This window comes from Chenopodium album, chromosome 20 (genome assembly GCF_948465745.1).
Source record: "Chenopodium album chromosome 20, dcCheAlbu1.1, whole genome shotgun sequence".
NCBI lineage: Eukaryota > Viridiplantae > Streptophyta > Magnoliopsida > Caryophyllales > Amaranthaceae > Chenopodium > Chenopodium album.
Window position 1 is genome coordinate 34,492,052 of NC_137853.1, and position 16,183 is coordinate 34,508,234.

Consider the following 16,183-nt stretch of genomic DNA (forward strand, 5'->3'; position numbering starts at 1 on the left):
TCTTCTTCATCTTAAATATGTATATGTAGATGCAACATGTGACATGTTCATATTATTAAGCACACATTCCTCAGAAAGTTTAAGCTTTACAAATGCATTCAAGTATGGACTATGCTAAATTGATCAACGAAGGTCTACTACAGGGCATGACGCGTTGTCATGCTTCTATTTTTTTATGTTAAACACTTTCCTCCGTTGTTTGTCATTCAGCAATATTAACATACAATTTCAGGTACATGTTTTCTTGCCTCTCTCAACACAGGCAAATATTCCCATCTCTTTTGTCACGAGTTTTCCTATTTTGGTCATGACAACATGAAAAAAACCGGAAGGACAACAGTTACAGCTAACAGAAAAACAAAAATACTATTGATTTTTAAGATACTTGCAATATTATCCTTGCAATTTCACTGAAGCTGTTGTAATTTGTTGACAGAAAAGAAACCAACAGCCAACAAAAGTACAAATCCACAGGAAAAAGATACAATATAAAAGAAAGAACAAATCAAAAGATCACTCATTAGTCAGATAACTGATTTATCTTATTTTTATAAATCAAATCAGAAATTTGGATGTTATTTAGCAATGATTACTCAGTAACAAAATTCTTCCTTTTACTTATTAAAAATAAAAGTGGGATGGGTGGAGGGGTTGGAGCTCTTGGTGTAGTGGGGAGTTTGCTCAAGTCAGCAGCATTATCTTTCTAAATGTGAATTAGCTAGGATGATTCTGAGGTCAGGACCACAGGACGAGTCGCCAAGACGCCAAGGTCTATCCTAATTATTCTTTAAACTAAACCAAAGAAGTTCTAAGATCCAATTCTATGCCCACATTGTAATCATAACTGCCTCAAGAAAAGCATAACTACTTTCTTTCGTTCGACTTTTAGCCATTTGTTTGTGTGGCTTGGAATACATGTCAAGGCATAGGAAGTACTTTATTTTCGACTTCGTTTGGAATATGATAGAGGTGGTTTGAGCATCAAGATATAGTAAAAATGGACTGGCTGCTTAACCAGAAGCTCTACTTTTGTGAAAAGAGAAACAAACTTTTATCCTGCAGAATCCAATCTCAAAACATTGCATTGACAGGACCAGTTACATTTAAGCTCAGCAGATGCACACCACAATTTTGATATGCTAATGATACGTGGGACCATTGCGAAAAATTCATAGTGGTAGGAAGCTTCACATAAGAAAATTAATTCTATGAATGTGATAAATCAGACTATCCAAGATTATAGGCAGCAGGCAAATTTATGTACGGAGTTAAGGAGATGATGTCTTGTTCTAAGCATCAAAGTCGACGATAATCTGAGTTGTAACACAAGGACCACTGACAGCTACATGATAAGATGATGGTTGACAAATAAAACAACCCGCCAAACGGCTACATAAATCTAAACAATTTTGGCCTCTTCTTATTCAGATTAATCATCTTTACTTAATCAACAACATTTTTCCATGCAGTACAGAAGGTTACAAATCCAAATTCCTAGCAAAAAAATATTTTTTTGGTCCATGGAAAATTTACAACAAGGTCAAAATCAATCACTAAACCCAGACTTCATAAGCATCCAAGCAAATATTATAGTACAGAACTGCAGACTCTTCGTTGTAAGACATACACTACAACTTGCAGGCCTATTCGGTTAAGATCTTATTCTAACAGATCAATCATATTAGGATTGGGTAACTAGGTACGGTCTTTTGTCGGGTTTTAATATAGGTAACATGTCGTTGTTTCTTAACTTTTTTTACACGTTCTTATACCGAGCTTGGAACTAGTCTGTATGCAATGAATAAGTTTGAACTAAGTCTTGTCTCTTATCAAACTTATTTGTGAAAAAAAAAAACACCTTTAAAAACTAAAATCTGTCCTCAGATAAACTAGAGTATTCTGGTTATCCTGAAGTGAATGAAGAAACGAAACTCGGGTCCATATGACAAAGACAAAGAGGCCCTCCGACATAAATCTAGTCAATACAACAGTTGTATGTGTATACTTACTATCATCAAAGCCAGCAAACTACCTCTCTCAACTCTCTGTTCTTCTAGATTGTCATAATAAGAATTTAATTACATTATTATAAATTCCAATTTCGACAACAGTTTAAGACATTTATTCCTAATTCCCTACAAGTCTGACTACATTTCAGTGGCTAATACAGCAATGCAGTCCCAACTCTCCTGCATGTCAATCGCAAGTGGTCGACAATCAACCTATTCGCCTTGAAATGCCAAGGATTACTAAAAATTACTCCCTTTGTCCTTAAATAATCGTCTTGTATTCCATACTGTTCAATCCCAAAACAATTTTCCATTTTTCTTATACGGGCAAATTAACCCACCCAACTCACTCAACCCCTGTGACGTGGGCCCCACGGCTTCGAAATTCTCTCTCGCAGTCTCTCTTCATATCATGTAGGGTGGAGGTTTTAATTTGTGAATATATATGAGTAAATTGTGGGCTATGATTGTGTGCTGGATCACCAGAACTCTCTCTATGGAACCAATCCCTGACATCTGACAGGTTGGAAAGATATATAGCCTCTTTAGTATTTTCTGTGGTTGGTGAAGTTGCAGTGTCAGTAATCATAGTGTGACAGCCACATTTTCACATAATGTTTCATGGGCTTCCAGTTCTTGTTTTATTATGTGTGAATTCTGAATGAATACCAGAATTAATATCAATTTTGTACAGATCATTTCTTACCCTAGTTTAGATTTACTGCACATATCAGTCAGAATTAGCAGATTTTATGGATTCTATCAGTGTGTCTTCTAAATTTTTAGCTCCATTTTACAATCTGGGTAATCAAATATTAAGATTTATTGGTTAAGGAAAAAAAAAAAAATTCAACTTTTGATTCTTGAAACAGGCCTAAGGGTTATTTTCTTGTTGATGTTGAATGAACAACTATCATTAGGCCTGGCTCACCTATCTCAGGTACAGAGCCCAGTACAAGTACAGGCCCCATGTCTCACTTGTTCCCACTCGGACCTGAGACGCTGCGACCTTATGTCTGGAAGGTGAGAACCTGAGAATACTACCAGTCTACCAATCCATCCCACCTTTGTGTTCAAACATATGTGATACATATATAACTAATTTAACTATTGCAACAACTTTTGGCATTCAGTACTCAGGACTTTCTCTAGTTTTAAGTAGTTGAAACCAGAAAATCCAATACACAGGGAAAAAAAGAAAAAAAAATAAATAAAAAAAAAATCAAAACATGACTTAGTATAGCAATTGAAAAAAATAATTGTAAATCCCCAAAAAATATACATCAGGAAAAAAAAAAATAGCCTCCAAAATGAGCACTGGTATAAATCAATCAAGGAACAAATTCCAAATTTCCCTCAAATTACAGTGACATTGTATGTCAAAACAAATACGGAGTACAAACATCTCCATGAATGAACATAGGGGAAAAAGGGAAAACACAAATGGCTATCTTCACACCATGTCACTTGACTTTAAAGCTATTACTCCCTCCGTCCCTAAATTACATTCCTCTTTGGAAATTTACACGGGAATTAAGGAGGGAAGAATAAGACAAATAACAATGATTAGATAATGCAATGAGAAGTACAAAGATATATTAGTTATTACTCATGACATGTCATCAATCCTTTGCAAAAAAAAAAGGACCAATCACATGCTCCTAATTGAAAATTTTTAACCAATCATATTCATTGTAATTTGGCACAAAGATTATGAGTGAGATTAGGTAAGTATGAGTGAGAAAGCATTAAATATAAAACAGAAAAAGAGAGTTGATTTACTAAAAAAAACTTACCAAAAATAGAAAGGAGGAATGTAATTTTGGAATACCAAAAATAGAAAGGAGGAATGTAATTTAGGGACGGAGGGAGTACTATACACAAGAAAGCTATATGATACATACCAATTTTTTTTGCATGTCAGGAGGCACTAGGTTGTACCAAACGTTTGCGATCACGAAGAGACATCACAGTTTCAAAAGCACCCACCAAAGCTTTGACCTTACTTTTCCTTGTCTTGACAAGCTTGCTTGCAGTCTCTTCAATCACATTGTTCAAATCTACATCGTCTTTTTTCTCTGATGCTTCTTGGTGTCTCAAACGAACTTTTTCTGGTCCAGGTTCAGCATCCTGTGTTTCATTGCCCATATCATTCTCGTTCTTCAATTTTTTAATCTCACCCTTGGCATTTTGGTCCTCACCCAAAATTTTCCCTCGCTTGAACCGAAGTTTCCTGGGAGCACTGTTTGCAGTCTGAAGGGCAACCACAGTACCTCTCTTGAATTTCACTTTCCAAGCTGAAGTATCCTTCTCTTCAACAGAACTTTTCGCTTTCCTGATTGGTTTCACTTTAGGTTCCACAGTTGATTTAGCTCTTGAAGTGCTAGATTTTGACCAACCATCTTCTCGTAATGTGTCAGTCTGTTTGGTATTTTTATGATCTAAATTTTTCGTCCTGCGACTCACAGTTGATTTTTCTCTTGGTGTTACAGATTTTGATCCACCATCTTCTGTTTTAATAACAATCAGTTTGTTCTTTGTAGTCTCTGAACCTTGCTGATCCCTACCCTGATGCCGAGAAGAATCTCGAGATGAAGAAGACAGCAGACTGAACCCAGTTCCTTTTTTGCTATCTTTAGATCCTAGAGTTTTGCTGGTCCGAGGAGTACATCGTGAATTTTCACCAGGAGATATATCTGAATTTGTTTTAATCATACAAAATGTATTCTCAGAAATATCATCATGTCCATCAATTTTGACTTCTTCAGGGTTAACCTGATTTTTGAAGCGAGAAGAACTCTTGCGATTTCTGTACAGTCTTGCTTTGATGCTTGGAGATTTCTTCAAAGGTGTCTTCGGAGAATTACTCATTGGCTCCTTCTCTTTGATCTCCTTTTCACCCTTGCTATACCCAGTTTTCTTCTTCAGTGATGTCTCTAAAGGGCTACACAATGGCTCTTTTGTCTTGACCTCCTTTTCACCCTTGCTATAGCCGCCCTCTTCCTTCCATGTCTTGATTTCTTTGACCTTTTGGGTCAAGCTTTTCTGCAAATTTGGGCTTTGAGTCACTGGTTTCTTAACAGCTTGAGTGTTAGTCTTACTTCTGCTTGAAGTTCCAGGACTGGAAGCCATAGATGGCTTAATTTCATTCTGTACACGCTTCATTGTGGACTGATCTTTGTCTTTCTTAGGAGAATTATTGTCCTCCATACGCATCAGAACAGCTTTCTCTGGTATAGGACCTGAAAGAGACGTGCGTCGTTTCCGTTCTTTCACCTTGGCCACTTTCTCTAGCACACAATTTTCCAAGTCTACACTAGTTGTCTTCTTTAAGGGCTGGGCTTCTCTATTTGTTCGATGTATAAGTCTGCTAGTCTTCTTCTCAGACTCATGTTTATGGCCATATTTGCACATATCATGGCAGGAACCAATTGAAGCACTACGATAGCGGGAACGGACAATAAATTTATGATTTGGACCAACAATAACTAAGTCAGGCTTTTTTCTCAGTTGACCTACAGAAACATCAGTATCTTCGCTTGGGGATTTCTTTGAAAGCACTCCCTCTGTAATATTGCCTCTCAAATTTTCATCTTCTTCTTTGATTGAAGCATCAGTAGTTCTATCAGCCAAGTTATCTATTCCTTCCTCATCAAAAGCGCCAGATTTCATTTCCCCCTGGTCAATGCTGTTATCGTTGACTTCCTTGGCCAATGATTCAATATTCGTCATTATATCACCAAATTCCAGCTCCATATCTTCATGTGAAGCCTTATCATCATTTTCCTCCATTCTTTATTGGAAAAAGAAGGAGATGAAAGTCACGACTCTGAAGCATTGACAAAGTTATTAGGATCCAAATGGTTAAACTCATAAAAGACTAAAAATATTAACCAATCAAGTGTGCAGTAGGTAGTCAAAATTAACATCCACACCTACACCCAACAGTAATACATACATGAGAAAATTTCAAAATTTTGGTTTCAGCAATTTGGACTGTTTAGTGACAGAACACAGCACTATATACATTACTACAAGAACTTAATACAATAGTTGACCCTATAACTTCAAAACATGTCGCCTCGAAGGCTACCCCCCCCCCCCCCCCCCCCCCCCCCCCCTCCCTCTATGTTCACATTTTAGAGAACAGAGTTAACATCAAAATATTGGCAACTCGTTGCAAAAAATGTTATGAGCCAGTATAACAGTTTAATCTTCATATAATTCCTACCTATCAAGCTAAGAGAGAAGCAGAAGCTAATAATAACAGTTTCATTAGCAACCAAAATTACAATTTTAGAAGACAATCATAAGAAAAAGAGTTAGGTGGAGGTAAAAAAAACCTCCCTTCACTCATTTCCAGAAAAAGAGTTAAGGGTAGGTACATTTTACCCTTCTTAAAACCTACAATGAAATTGGCCTTCATAAATTCAAAAAACTTATCCATATTTGTGTAACAGATTCAAGCCAAGCACAACCAATAACAGAGAAAAGCAATAGAACAGGAAAATAGAGAAGAAAGATTGAGGCTTCAGTTAACAGAACAATGGTTTACACAACCAATAAAGTGAGTTTAGCTCACAATTCTCCAAATAGTGACTTGAGGTCACAACTCTCCAAATAGTGACTTGAGGTTACAACTCTCCTAAGAATTTACTCTAAAATTCTGCTTGCCTTTTGCCTTTTCGTCTCCCTCTATTTATACTAAAACTAAAGACTATTAACCTAATAATACTAGACTATTCCTAGTGCCCCCTCAGGCTAGTTTATTAGAAATTGTTCCCAACAGGTGGTATTGAAATAAGCTCCTCTGAAAACAATGTGTCTGGTCTGTTGCTACTAACGTTTCAAGAAAGATGAATGTTTTACGCTACATCTCAATGCAGATCACCATCTTATTTTCTCAACAATGTTGGGACGAAAAAGATGAAATAAACACAACTGTTTTTCTTACAGAATCTCCTTCTACCTCCAATTATTAAAGAGGGCAAAAAGAAGAGAAGCAGAGTGTGATGTCACGTGCAAACAGTTTCCCTGGGCTAGAGTGCAGCGAGTCTCATATAAAGAAACTCCCTTTCTTGTATGCTATGTTTCGGTGCAGTTTGGTTTCACTGCATGTTGTATTCCTCATTTTTAGCTGTGTTTTATGCTTGTTGCGCATATTAGGGTAGGATGGCATGAATTTAGCCTAAGGAATTATTGGAGCTGCAAAACATTTTGCTGTGAATCTACAATATATTGAGGAAATGGTTTTTTCTTACTAGGCTTGATCCTATTCTTGCTCTAAAGGGATGTAAGCTAAGACTAACACCAACAACACAGTATGCTAAGATGCAAAGAGCGGATAAAGCAGTTAGTGTGCATTAAATAGTACTCCGTAACTCTCTTTTCTATTATGCTGTGATTGAGTATCTGAGGATGAAAAGAAGCCTAAAAAAGGAAATTGTGTTCGATAAAGTCAGTTGAATAGGATAAAATTGTATCCCAAACACTCTGATCTCATTAAAAAAAAATTCCTCTCTTCAATATCAAACTACCACTGACAACCTTAATTCTACAATGTATCAATGAAGTCACTTCCTCTAAATGCCTTTTCCAATACAAGTAAGACCTCAAAAAACTTAATGAGGCCTTGAATGCATTTTCTACTCATCCATAAATTGAACCTTGCCAGTGTTGCCACCCTCAATTAGTCAATCATTAGGAAAGAGATTTACATGTAAACTAGGAAAAGGTAGGGATTGACTCAATAAAACACAAGTGTCAAGTATGCCCACTACACTGAAAAAAAATGATAAAACCTCAACAAGCAATACACCCAAAATAAAACAAGACCTTTCAAGTACCGGACATTAAAAAAGAGCACTATTCCTAAAGAATCCTTCAGTATCCTCTTCCCCGAACTCCAAGAGAAAATTCCACTATGTCATTGATTTTTCTGACAAACGAAAAAGTCTAATAACTTAGCAATGGAGAGTAAAACCAGGCTCTAGTGCAACTAATTGATCTAACACAATCTACAAGACTGCCATTTTAATACATACCAATCATCTATTAAGTACAAAAGAATATAAGACTTCCAATTAGCAACCATTCATCACTTAAGCACTTTTAATGATAAACTATAAAAACAAACTAAACAAAAAAATGCATAAAACTTTACTTTTACCAAGTAGTTATCCAATTCAGTAGTACTTACAGTAATAAGAGAATTATATGCAACCAATTGAGGGAAATTTTATTATTGACATGAAATCACTATTAAATAACAATAAAAAAGGGGATAGACATTACACATAGGATAAGAAATCAAATCCTAATACCCCTATTTGGCTATTCCTGAATCATAATCAAAATTCATACCAATCAAGAATGCATATCCCCAAATTGGGTAGTTTGGGATTCGAAATTAATACCCAGATTACCCATTTCAAATACGATTATAGCTCAATCACCAATTAGATGATAGGATACACATCACTTGTAGACCCGGCAAAACTGACTCGTACCCGATTACGCAACACAAAATACCCACATCAAACCCAGTTATGCATACAATTGTGGCCTAAAATATCACAAATTACAAGAACCCATCTCAGGAAAATATAATTAATCACAAAAATGAATCCCATTATGATACAACCATAATTAGCAGGAAACACAAACCAACTTTTGATCAACAATCAAAATGAACAAAACATGAACAACCAAACCCAATTAAAAAAACTTAATTAAAAATAAATTACAATAAAATCTGAATTGGGTACAAGAAAAAATAAACAATTACTGAAAATAAAAGGGTTAAAAAAAGTACCTTGAAGAAAAAATTTCTCCAACCCAGAAGAAGGTGAAAAATGGAGGAAATATTCAAAAGGGTTTGAATGTTCTTCTGAAAAATCAAGGATTAATAATTAATTAATTAATTTTTATTTAATTAGTGGATTTTTAAGGGGTTTTACCAATTTTAAGAAAAGGAAATTACAAATTTGGTGCGTTGTAAAATGATGAAAAGAAATGAAAAATAGGAATGAAGAGAAGAAGAGAAGCAGCAAAGCAAAGCAAAGCAGGTATGACTTGGAGAAAGCGCGTTTGTTGGAGAGAGAATTCAAGGGTCCCGCGCCAAATGTAACGGCCGTGCAATTTAGTGCCTTTTAATTAGTTTTAAGGCATTCTTTGTGTTTTTTTTTAAAAAAAAAAATTAAACTTTTATTGAATAATAATAAAGCTTATCTAATCTATTAATGCTTTGTTAATAGGTGTTAATTATCTTTATTACAATCTCTAATTAAAGCAAAAGGGGTTGGCAAAAAGGGTAATGAAGTAATGATGTGTTTTTTGGAGGGGGAAAATGAGAGAAGGTGGAAATCTAGAATGGTCTAGTTGAAATGTGTATTCACTCATGATTTTCATGTGGTAAGAGTTGAGGTTGAGTTTGATATGACCTTTTCATGATTAACTATAAAATTTTCAATGGTTGATCATCATTTGATTTTGATTTTGATTTTTTTTTTTTTTTTTTTTATATAAGTTTTTAAGCGTTTTTCTTTTACCATATGTAATAGTGATCACTATATTTATATGTAATAGCGAATCACGTATTTATATTTGAATGACAATTTTCAACTGTCAAAAGAAATTTTAATTGATGGAAAAATGATGTAACAATTTTAAAATATTCGATTATTAGATCTGAACTCAAACTCAGCTTGAAAATTTATAGTTATTGATTTAGATATAAAATAATGTTGATTTAACTCAAAGTTCCAACCCACTTGACACATAGTGTGTCTTATATGAATTAATTATAGTCATAAGACAATGGAATTAAACCAACACAAAACTAGATGTGATCTAATTTAAACTTGATTCAAATTGACTTAATTGCCACCCATGAAGATAACCCAACCTTCAATAAATGGTTATTTTGATTCGTGCTTAAGTTTATGGTAAACAAGTTCTTTTTTTTTTCCCATATATAATTAAATACTTTTTTTTTTTTGAAACAAGATAATTAAATACTTTTATTACTTTGTAATTCTTTGAAGAAAAATGTGACTTAATTAGGGTAAGTTCTCCTCAAAAAGTATGTTGGGCTAAGCTAGCAAACAACTTGGCCATAATTAAAATGGGGAGCCTGCATAGGCCATTGGACCGCATGCCTAATGAATAGTGATCAGATGGATGAATGGATGATAGGTGGAAGCTAAGAGCTTCAAACAAAAATCATAGGTAGGTAAATACAACTTTATCTCTAACATACACAATTATTGTTTATCACATGACATTTTGGTAAATAAATTAATAACTTTTTTCATAAAAGCGGGTCCTGATAACTGGATAAAGTTAATGATTTATTTACCAAAATGTTGGGCTTCCTCTACACCATACCAAGTAAATACTTCGTAAATAAAAACGTCATAAAATGATACTGTACTTTTTAATGTTGTTTTTAAATAAACCTTTGGTAATTGGTATGGCAAAAATAACAAAAAATACGTTCGGAAAAAAAATACTAGGGCCTGTTCTCATTGACTGAACTCAGCTGAACTGAACTGAACTGAATTGAACTCAGCTACACTGAACTGAACTGAAATGAATTGAATATTTTATAAGAGAAGGAAATTAGAAGCTGAACTGAACTGAACTGAATTGAGCTGAGCTGAACTGAACTGAACTCAGTTGAACTGAACTGAGCTGAACTGAACTCAGCTGAACTGAACTGAACTGAATTGAATTTTAACGTAAGAGAACAGGCCCTTAGTCTACATAAAGCCTACTTGTGGATTTCATTTCAAGAACAGTCCTAATTGAAAATTGACATAATTTGTTTGAGACCCCAGCTAATAAATGACATCCAAAGCAAGTCCACCTGCAGACAGCCAGCCTTAATGAAAAGAAAACCCAACCGCAGTAACACAAACATAAGTAGCCCTCCCACTCAAACAGGAGGGTCAAATTTTGATGTCATCTCGCCATGTCCTCCCTACCTTTATTTTGGGTCACTTCTGCATTATTCTGCAGCATAAAGCATCTGAATGTATTCGCAGATTGATGGCCAACGAGTCAATGACTTGGTGGTTGTAATAGCCATGACGTTAACAGATCATGGACATTTGTGGATACCAGAGTAGTTGTCCTGGCTCATGAAAGGCATGCATTGACATTAACAGTTCATATGACAGGGTAGTCAACAGATTCTCTTCGACATCAAGTGTATGCATCTGAAACCCAATCCTATAGACCTTCTAAATACGGGTATATCACCGAAAAACAAAAGCAAGCAGTGAATAAACACTCCCAGTGATTGGTTTATTCAGTCCAATCTCAGAGCAATTTCTGATAAGTACAGAATAGAGTATAAAATCCTGAGATTGGATATTGTTCACTCCAATCTCTGAGATCAGTTCCTCAAACAGAAGCATATAGCTAAATTTAGCTAGGTTATGAGTTACGACAGTTCTACAGGAGCTAAATTTAGATGAGTTGATCAATTGACTGAAAATTGAATATTCATCATAGTTTATATTACAAAATAGACAAGGCCAACAGCAATACAGTTGAGATAGAGATGAGAGCAGGACATGTTGGCTGATTTAGTAGCAACTTGAACATATACCTATACATCATAATGCTACACAAAGGTTCTACCGGTGCTAGGCCGGCTCACTTTGGTTTGCAGCTACCAAACCTCAAACCACAGCGCAAAATTCAAGTAGACAGGTTTTCAGCGCAGAACATTTCATTAACATTCTACAGCAGAAAGGCAGGTAAACTTCATGGACACTTTGAAAAAAGGGGTGGTCGGCAAATTTATGACTTGCAGAAAAGGCAAGTTCTATTGTTCGCAGGTATAGAATGCGAAGAAAAAGAGAGCACTTACTCTCAGGTGAGAATTTCTCTGACCAACCAATCCAAACTGGGGTATGCAAAGTAGAGTACAAGGAAAGATGGGAAGGCAAATAGAATAGTGATGAGAAGATACAAAGCCAAAATGGCGGCACTTGCAGGTATTGCATAAAGGGTGACAAGAAGGAATAGTACCACAAGGGGAAATTTAGCGGTCAAGTGAACTATAAATGCCAAGGACTTACGAAGTGACATGCTGAGTCTCTCTCTGTTGAAATACTGACGTAAAAAGCTAATGCTGTTGTGATTAAGCTCTGCCCCCTCTGGTGATTGTTGAATTTCCCGATGGGATCTAGAATGGGAATGGGTGGACAAACCAGCACTTCCATTTAAAGAACCTGGTTGCCGAAATTCCCCATGGCCAGATGCACTAGACCTTGTCCTATCCCCATTCATACTCTCAACCATCCAGAGGATGAAGTAATTTTTCCGAGGATATCTAAGAGCACCTTTGTATATCATCCGAGGAGAGAGAAAATTGCACCATGGACAGGAGATGAAGAATGGAAGCTGGATAGGAAGAGTGGGAAATTTCAGAGCAGCCCATGGGAGTCCAAGGACACAGTGCTTGCACAGAGTGTGACCACACCATAACACATAAGGGACATTTTCAACGAGATTGAAGGACTCCCAGCATATCGGACACTCCAAGCCTTCTTCTCGGTTGGTATCAAAGGATGCATCGTCATCTGAGCATTCTGTATTTGAATTTGAAAGATCATCCTTCAACTTGACACAGCCTGCAATGGTGCTTGAATTACAGCTCCACATTGTAACTTAGTCAACAGTGTTTAAGCTGACTTTATCTTTCTTTTTGATTGGCCATAAGAAATTTTCATTGACTCCTATTCCAAAAGGTATCACCAAGTCATCAGCATCAGTATTCAAAAGCTTGATCTGAAACTCTGAAAAGAATGGAAATCTTTTAAATAAAAGTTGCAATAGCTATATCAACTCTTGTTCAGGTTAAATATACAAACTGCATTACGCTCAGGTACTTCATGGAATTATTCAATTAAGTCATCAACTTTACAATTTAAACATCTAAAAGTGAACTAGCAAATTATTGTGAGCGCAATGAAACCCACAGAATCAGAATCTAACAAACAAAAGATAAACTTCAACAGTATCAGTTAAAAACTTTAAATATTCTAATAATTCATAAGATTTTACATAGGCCAGATGTGCAGGGCAAATATATATCAACCATGCAACATCACTCCTAAGTTCGTATTCATCTGTTCCTACTTCCTAGTCTTCCTACTTTACTATATAAGGTAAATTCTTTCCCCTTTTTACCCTTCCCCCACTCGTTGGACCCACTCAAGTCCATTCTCTATAAATTCCTATCAATCAAGAAAAATAAGCCCCTTTCTGAATGTAGAGCGTACGTAACTGATCAAAGGGACATGAAAGGGTAGAAGGAAATAAACAGTCAGGAAATCACATATCAAGCCTATCTTTCAATTTCATCAAGTGTCATGACTCGTGAAACATAGCTATCAAAAGACCAATATGTTCTCTTATATTGAAAAACTCCAGGTCATATCATTCTCTCACAGCTTACTCTAAGAAGCTACAGCTTGTCATATCTACTCTCCTTCCCTATCTCTCCCCCTAGTGAGAGCCTAGTGACTATTTCTTATGGAAAGCAGTAATATATGCAAGGGTCTCATCCTCACCCAGCTCTGGATACATTCTTACAGGATTCCTCCAAATCTAAGTGACATATAAGTCTTTATTGGATGCACGGACTTAGAGCACAATGTTAACAACAAAATCAAGTTGCAAAAAGGTGTGGAAAATAATATGGGGAATGCCAGGTCAAGCAATATAGACAAAGTACAGTTAGATATTTTCAAACAAATCCTAGATCCAAATTCTTCACAATTTAGCGGCCTGGACCAATCGTGGCCGGACAAAATTCTGTTTCCTATACTGTGCTAAATCATTTTGATATATTATATGCCCTTTGGAAGGTGAATTGAAGTACCATTGATTTCCAACTATATATACACAGTTGTAGTCAAGAAAACTGAGGTGGAAACATTTACAAAGATGGTAATGAGAGATACTTGCTACTTCAAACACATCAAAGCAAGAAGAATATTATTAGGATGCTGCTACTTCGAGAGCAAAAGTTCATTGTTGCTAGTAAACGTGGCCCAAGTGGCTAAGTGAACTAAATTACCATTGACTTCCACTTAAATAAAGAAAAATAAATAATTAAAAATTCATTCCAAGTGATGCACTTAGGTGACAAATCAAGCACCAAGAAAACTCTTGATTTATTCTAGTAAAGTATGCAAAATCTTCAAGGATAAAGAAAAGCAAAGAACTAAGATCACCTTGTCTTCAAAAAAAGAACTAAGATCACCTCACGAGGGTGATAAAGTATAAAGAATCCCCACTTGTATCTAGGTTCCTACAAAATCAACAAACTTTGAAAAGGGATCCTTCAAGTGCTCTTCACTTGGTTTGGATTGCTGGTTCATTAGAACAGCTTGCACTCTCAATCTCAATTTCAATAATGTCCATTGAGACTAAGCTCACACAATATACACGATTGTAGTTAAGAAAAATTGAGGTCATAAAGATGATGAGGTGAAATAGTTGCAACTTCAGACACATTACTGCAAGAAGAATGTTACTAGATGGTGCCACATCGATAGAAAAACTTCATCATTGCTTGCAAAACACATGACCCAGGAGCCCATGGATCGATAAAACAACTAAAGAAAAGAAGTAAATTTCCTTTCCTCCAACCCTAACTTTGCGAAATGGTAAACAATGGTGCTATATACATATCTACTATAATGCGCATATTCACAAGATTCCAGTATTTTTTTTAGGTAGATATGTGTATGATGACTGATGAGTGTTTCACTCATTAATAAATAAAGAAACAGAAATTTGACATTATTTAGTAGTAACATAAGGTACATCCTACAAGGCTCCACTGGGATTTGCTTGTTCAACACTAAACACTATTCAGCCTTCAAGAACTTTTAGTAATTTTACGCATGTAATATGATCATGTTTCGAACAAGTAGTCTCTTCGGGGAAACACAGGGAACAAGAAATGCAGCTGACTTAGAAACCATAGTAGATTTACTTACTGAGAATAACAAGAACAGCAAAGGCTCATTGATCCCCAGTAAGGGCTTCTCCTATCTTTTTAGTCCAGGCTTTAACTAGTGTGTACAAGTCTGAACACACTCAATCTTGGGGTTTGTTTGACAAAGTTGCAAAGTAACCACAATTACCTAATTCAGGATTGTAAATGTAGTACAATATTCAATACATTTCTCACAAGGAATTTGGTTCATTCCATACTATTTACTAACACGGCGATGCTGAACAGGTTTGTTATTTGGTATTCAAAGTTGCATCCCCAAAATTTTGGGATGTTGAAATATTGAGAATTAGAGTGAGGAACCTTGTATGCGATTTGCTAGAATGTAGGAGAATCACGAAACCGTGATAGTAAATTAGTAATTGCCCGGTCTAGGACAAATGAAAACTTCAACATCTATAACTCACATTGCAGGATATCATTTTAACATAAGCAGCAAACATGACAAGCAAGATGCAATACATATTTACTTTTCCAATCACAATTTGAACATTATTCATGATGTTATATTTCCTAGTTGACAAAGAAGAGCTTCAATGACGAGTATAACTCCTGAAAATTTCAATTTACACGAAAATTTGAAGCATTTTCTACATGCCGCAGTTGAATCCTTAGTAGTGTCGAAATCAAATACCCCTAAATTCAGAAATTCAAAAGATTTAACACTATAAACAACATTTAATTTGAATATCAATGATTCCATGCCAATTGGAATACCAATTCAATCAAAATATAACCTAAAAAATTAGGGTAAAAAACCCAACAAAATCGAAACAAACATCAATAAAGTCAACAAAAACAACACCATCATCATTGCTTAATCAGATTTTCCCCCAAAAAAAACAAAACCCAGAAAAGATAAGCTCCTATATTCAACCCAAGATGATAAAAATGGCGGAAAATGGGATCTATAATGAAGAAAATTCATGGAAAAGGGATAAAAACATAAGATTGAGGATGAAATTACCTGGATAAAATCTGGAATTGCAATCTTGGATGATTGTTGTGAATCATGGAAATGAGGGTAATAGTGAGAAGAAGAGAAGATCTTTTGGTAGAGGTAGAAGGGGGTCCAAGTGTAAGGATCAGCTGATCACATGAACAGTCGTAGTCATCGCCGCATGCTCTTAAT

The 16,183-nt window shown here is 35.6% G+C and overlaps 2 protein-coding genes across 5 annotated transcripts; both read right to left on the reverse strand.

Annotated features, from left to right (window-relative positions):
* Nucleotides 1–3,727: 3,727 nt before the first annotated feature.
* LOC145597989 (uncharacterized) lies at nt 3,728–9,188 on the reverse strand. The gene is made up of 2 exons (XM_081654273.1): nt 8,824–9,188; nt 3,728–5,838 (listed from the first exon to the last, which is right to left on the reverse strand). Exon 2 carries the CDS (start codon nt 5,799–5,801, stop codon nt 3,930–3,932), a length of 1,872 nt encoding a protein of 623 aa, XP_081510399.1. The 5' UTR covers nt 5,802–5,838; nt 8,824–9,188; the 3' UTR covers nt 3,728–3,929.
* Nucleotides 9,189–11,500: 2,312 nt separating this feature from the next.
* On the reverse strand, nt 11,501–16,183 carry LOC145598591 (uncharacterized). Of its 4 annotated transcripts, XM_081654966.1 has the most exons (3): nt 16,019–16,183; nt 14,264–14,340; nt 11,501–12,760 (listed from the first exon to the last, which is right to left on the reverse strand). In XM_081654966.1, exon 3 carries the CDS (start codon nt 12,684–12,686, stop codon nt 11,892–11,894), a length of 795 nt encoding a protein of 264 aa, XP_081511092.1. In that variant the 5' UTR covers nt 12,687–12,760; nt 14,264–14,340; nt 16,019–16,183; the 3' UTR covers nt 11,501–11,891. The 4 variants fall into 4 exon arrangements, with proteins under 4 accessions (XP_081511092.1, XP_081511091.1, XP_081511090.1 ...); XM_081654965.1 differs by lacking the exon at nt 14,264–14,340; XM_081654964.1 differs by lacking the exon at nt 14,264–14,340 and having other exon boundaries at nt 11,501–12,812; nt 16,019–16,182.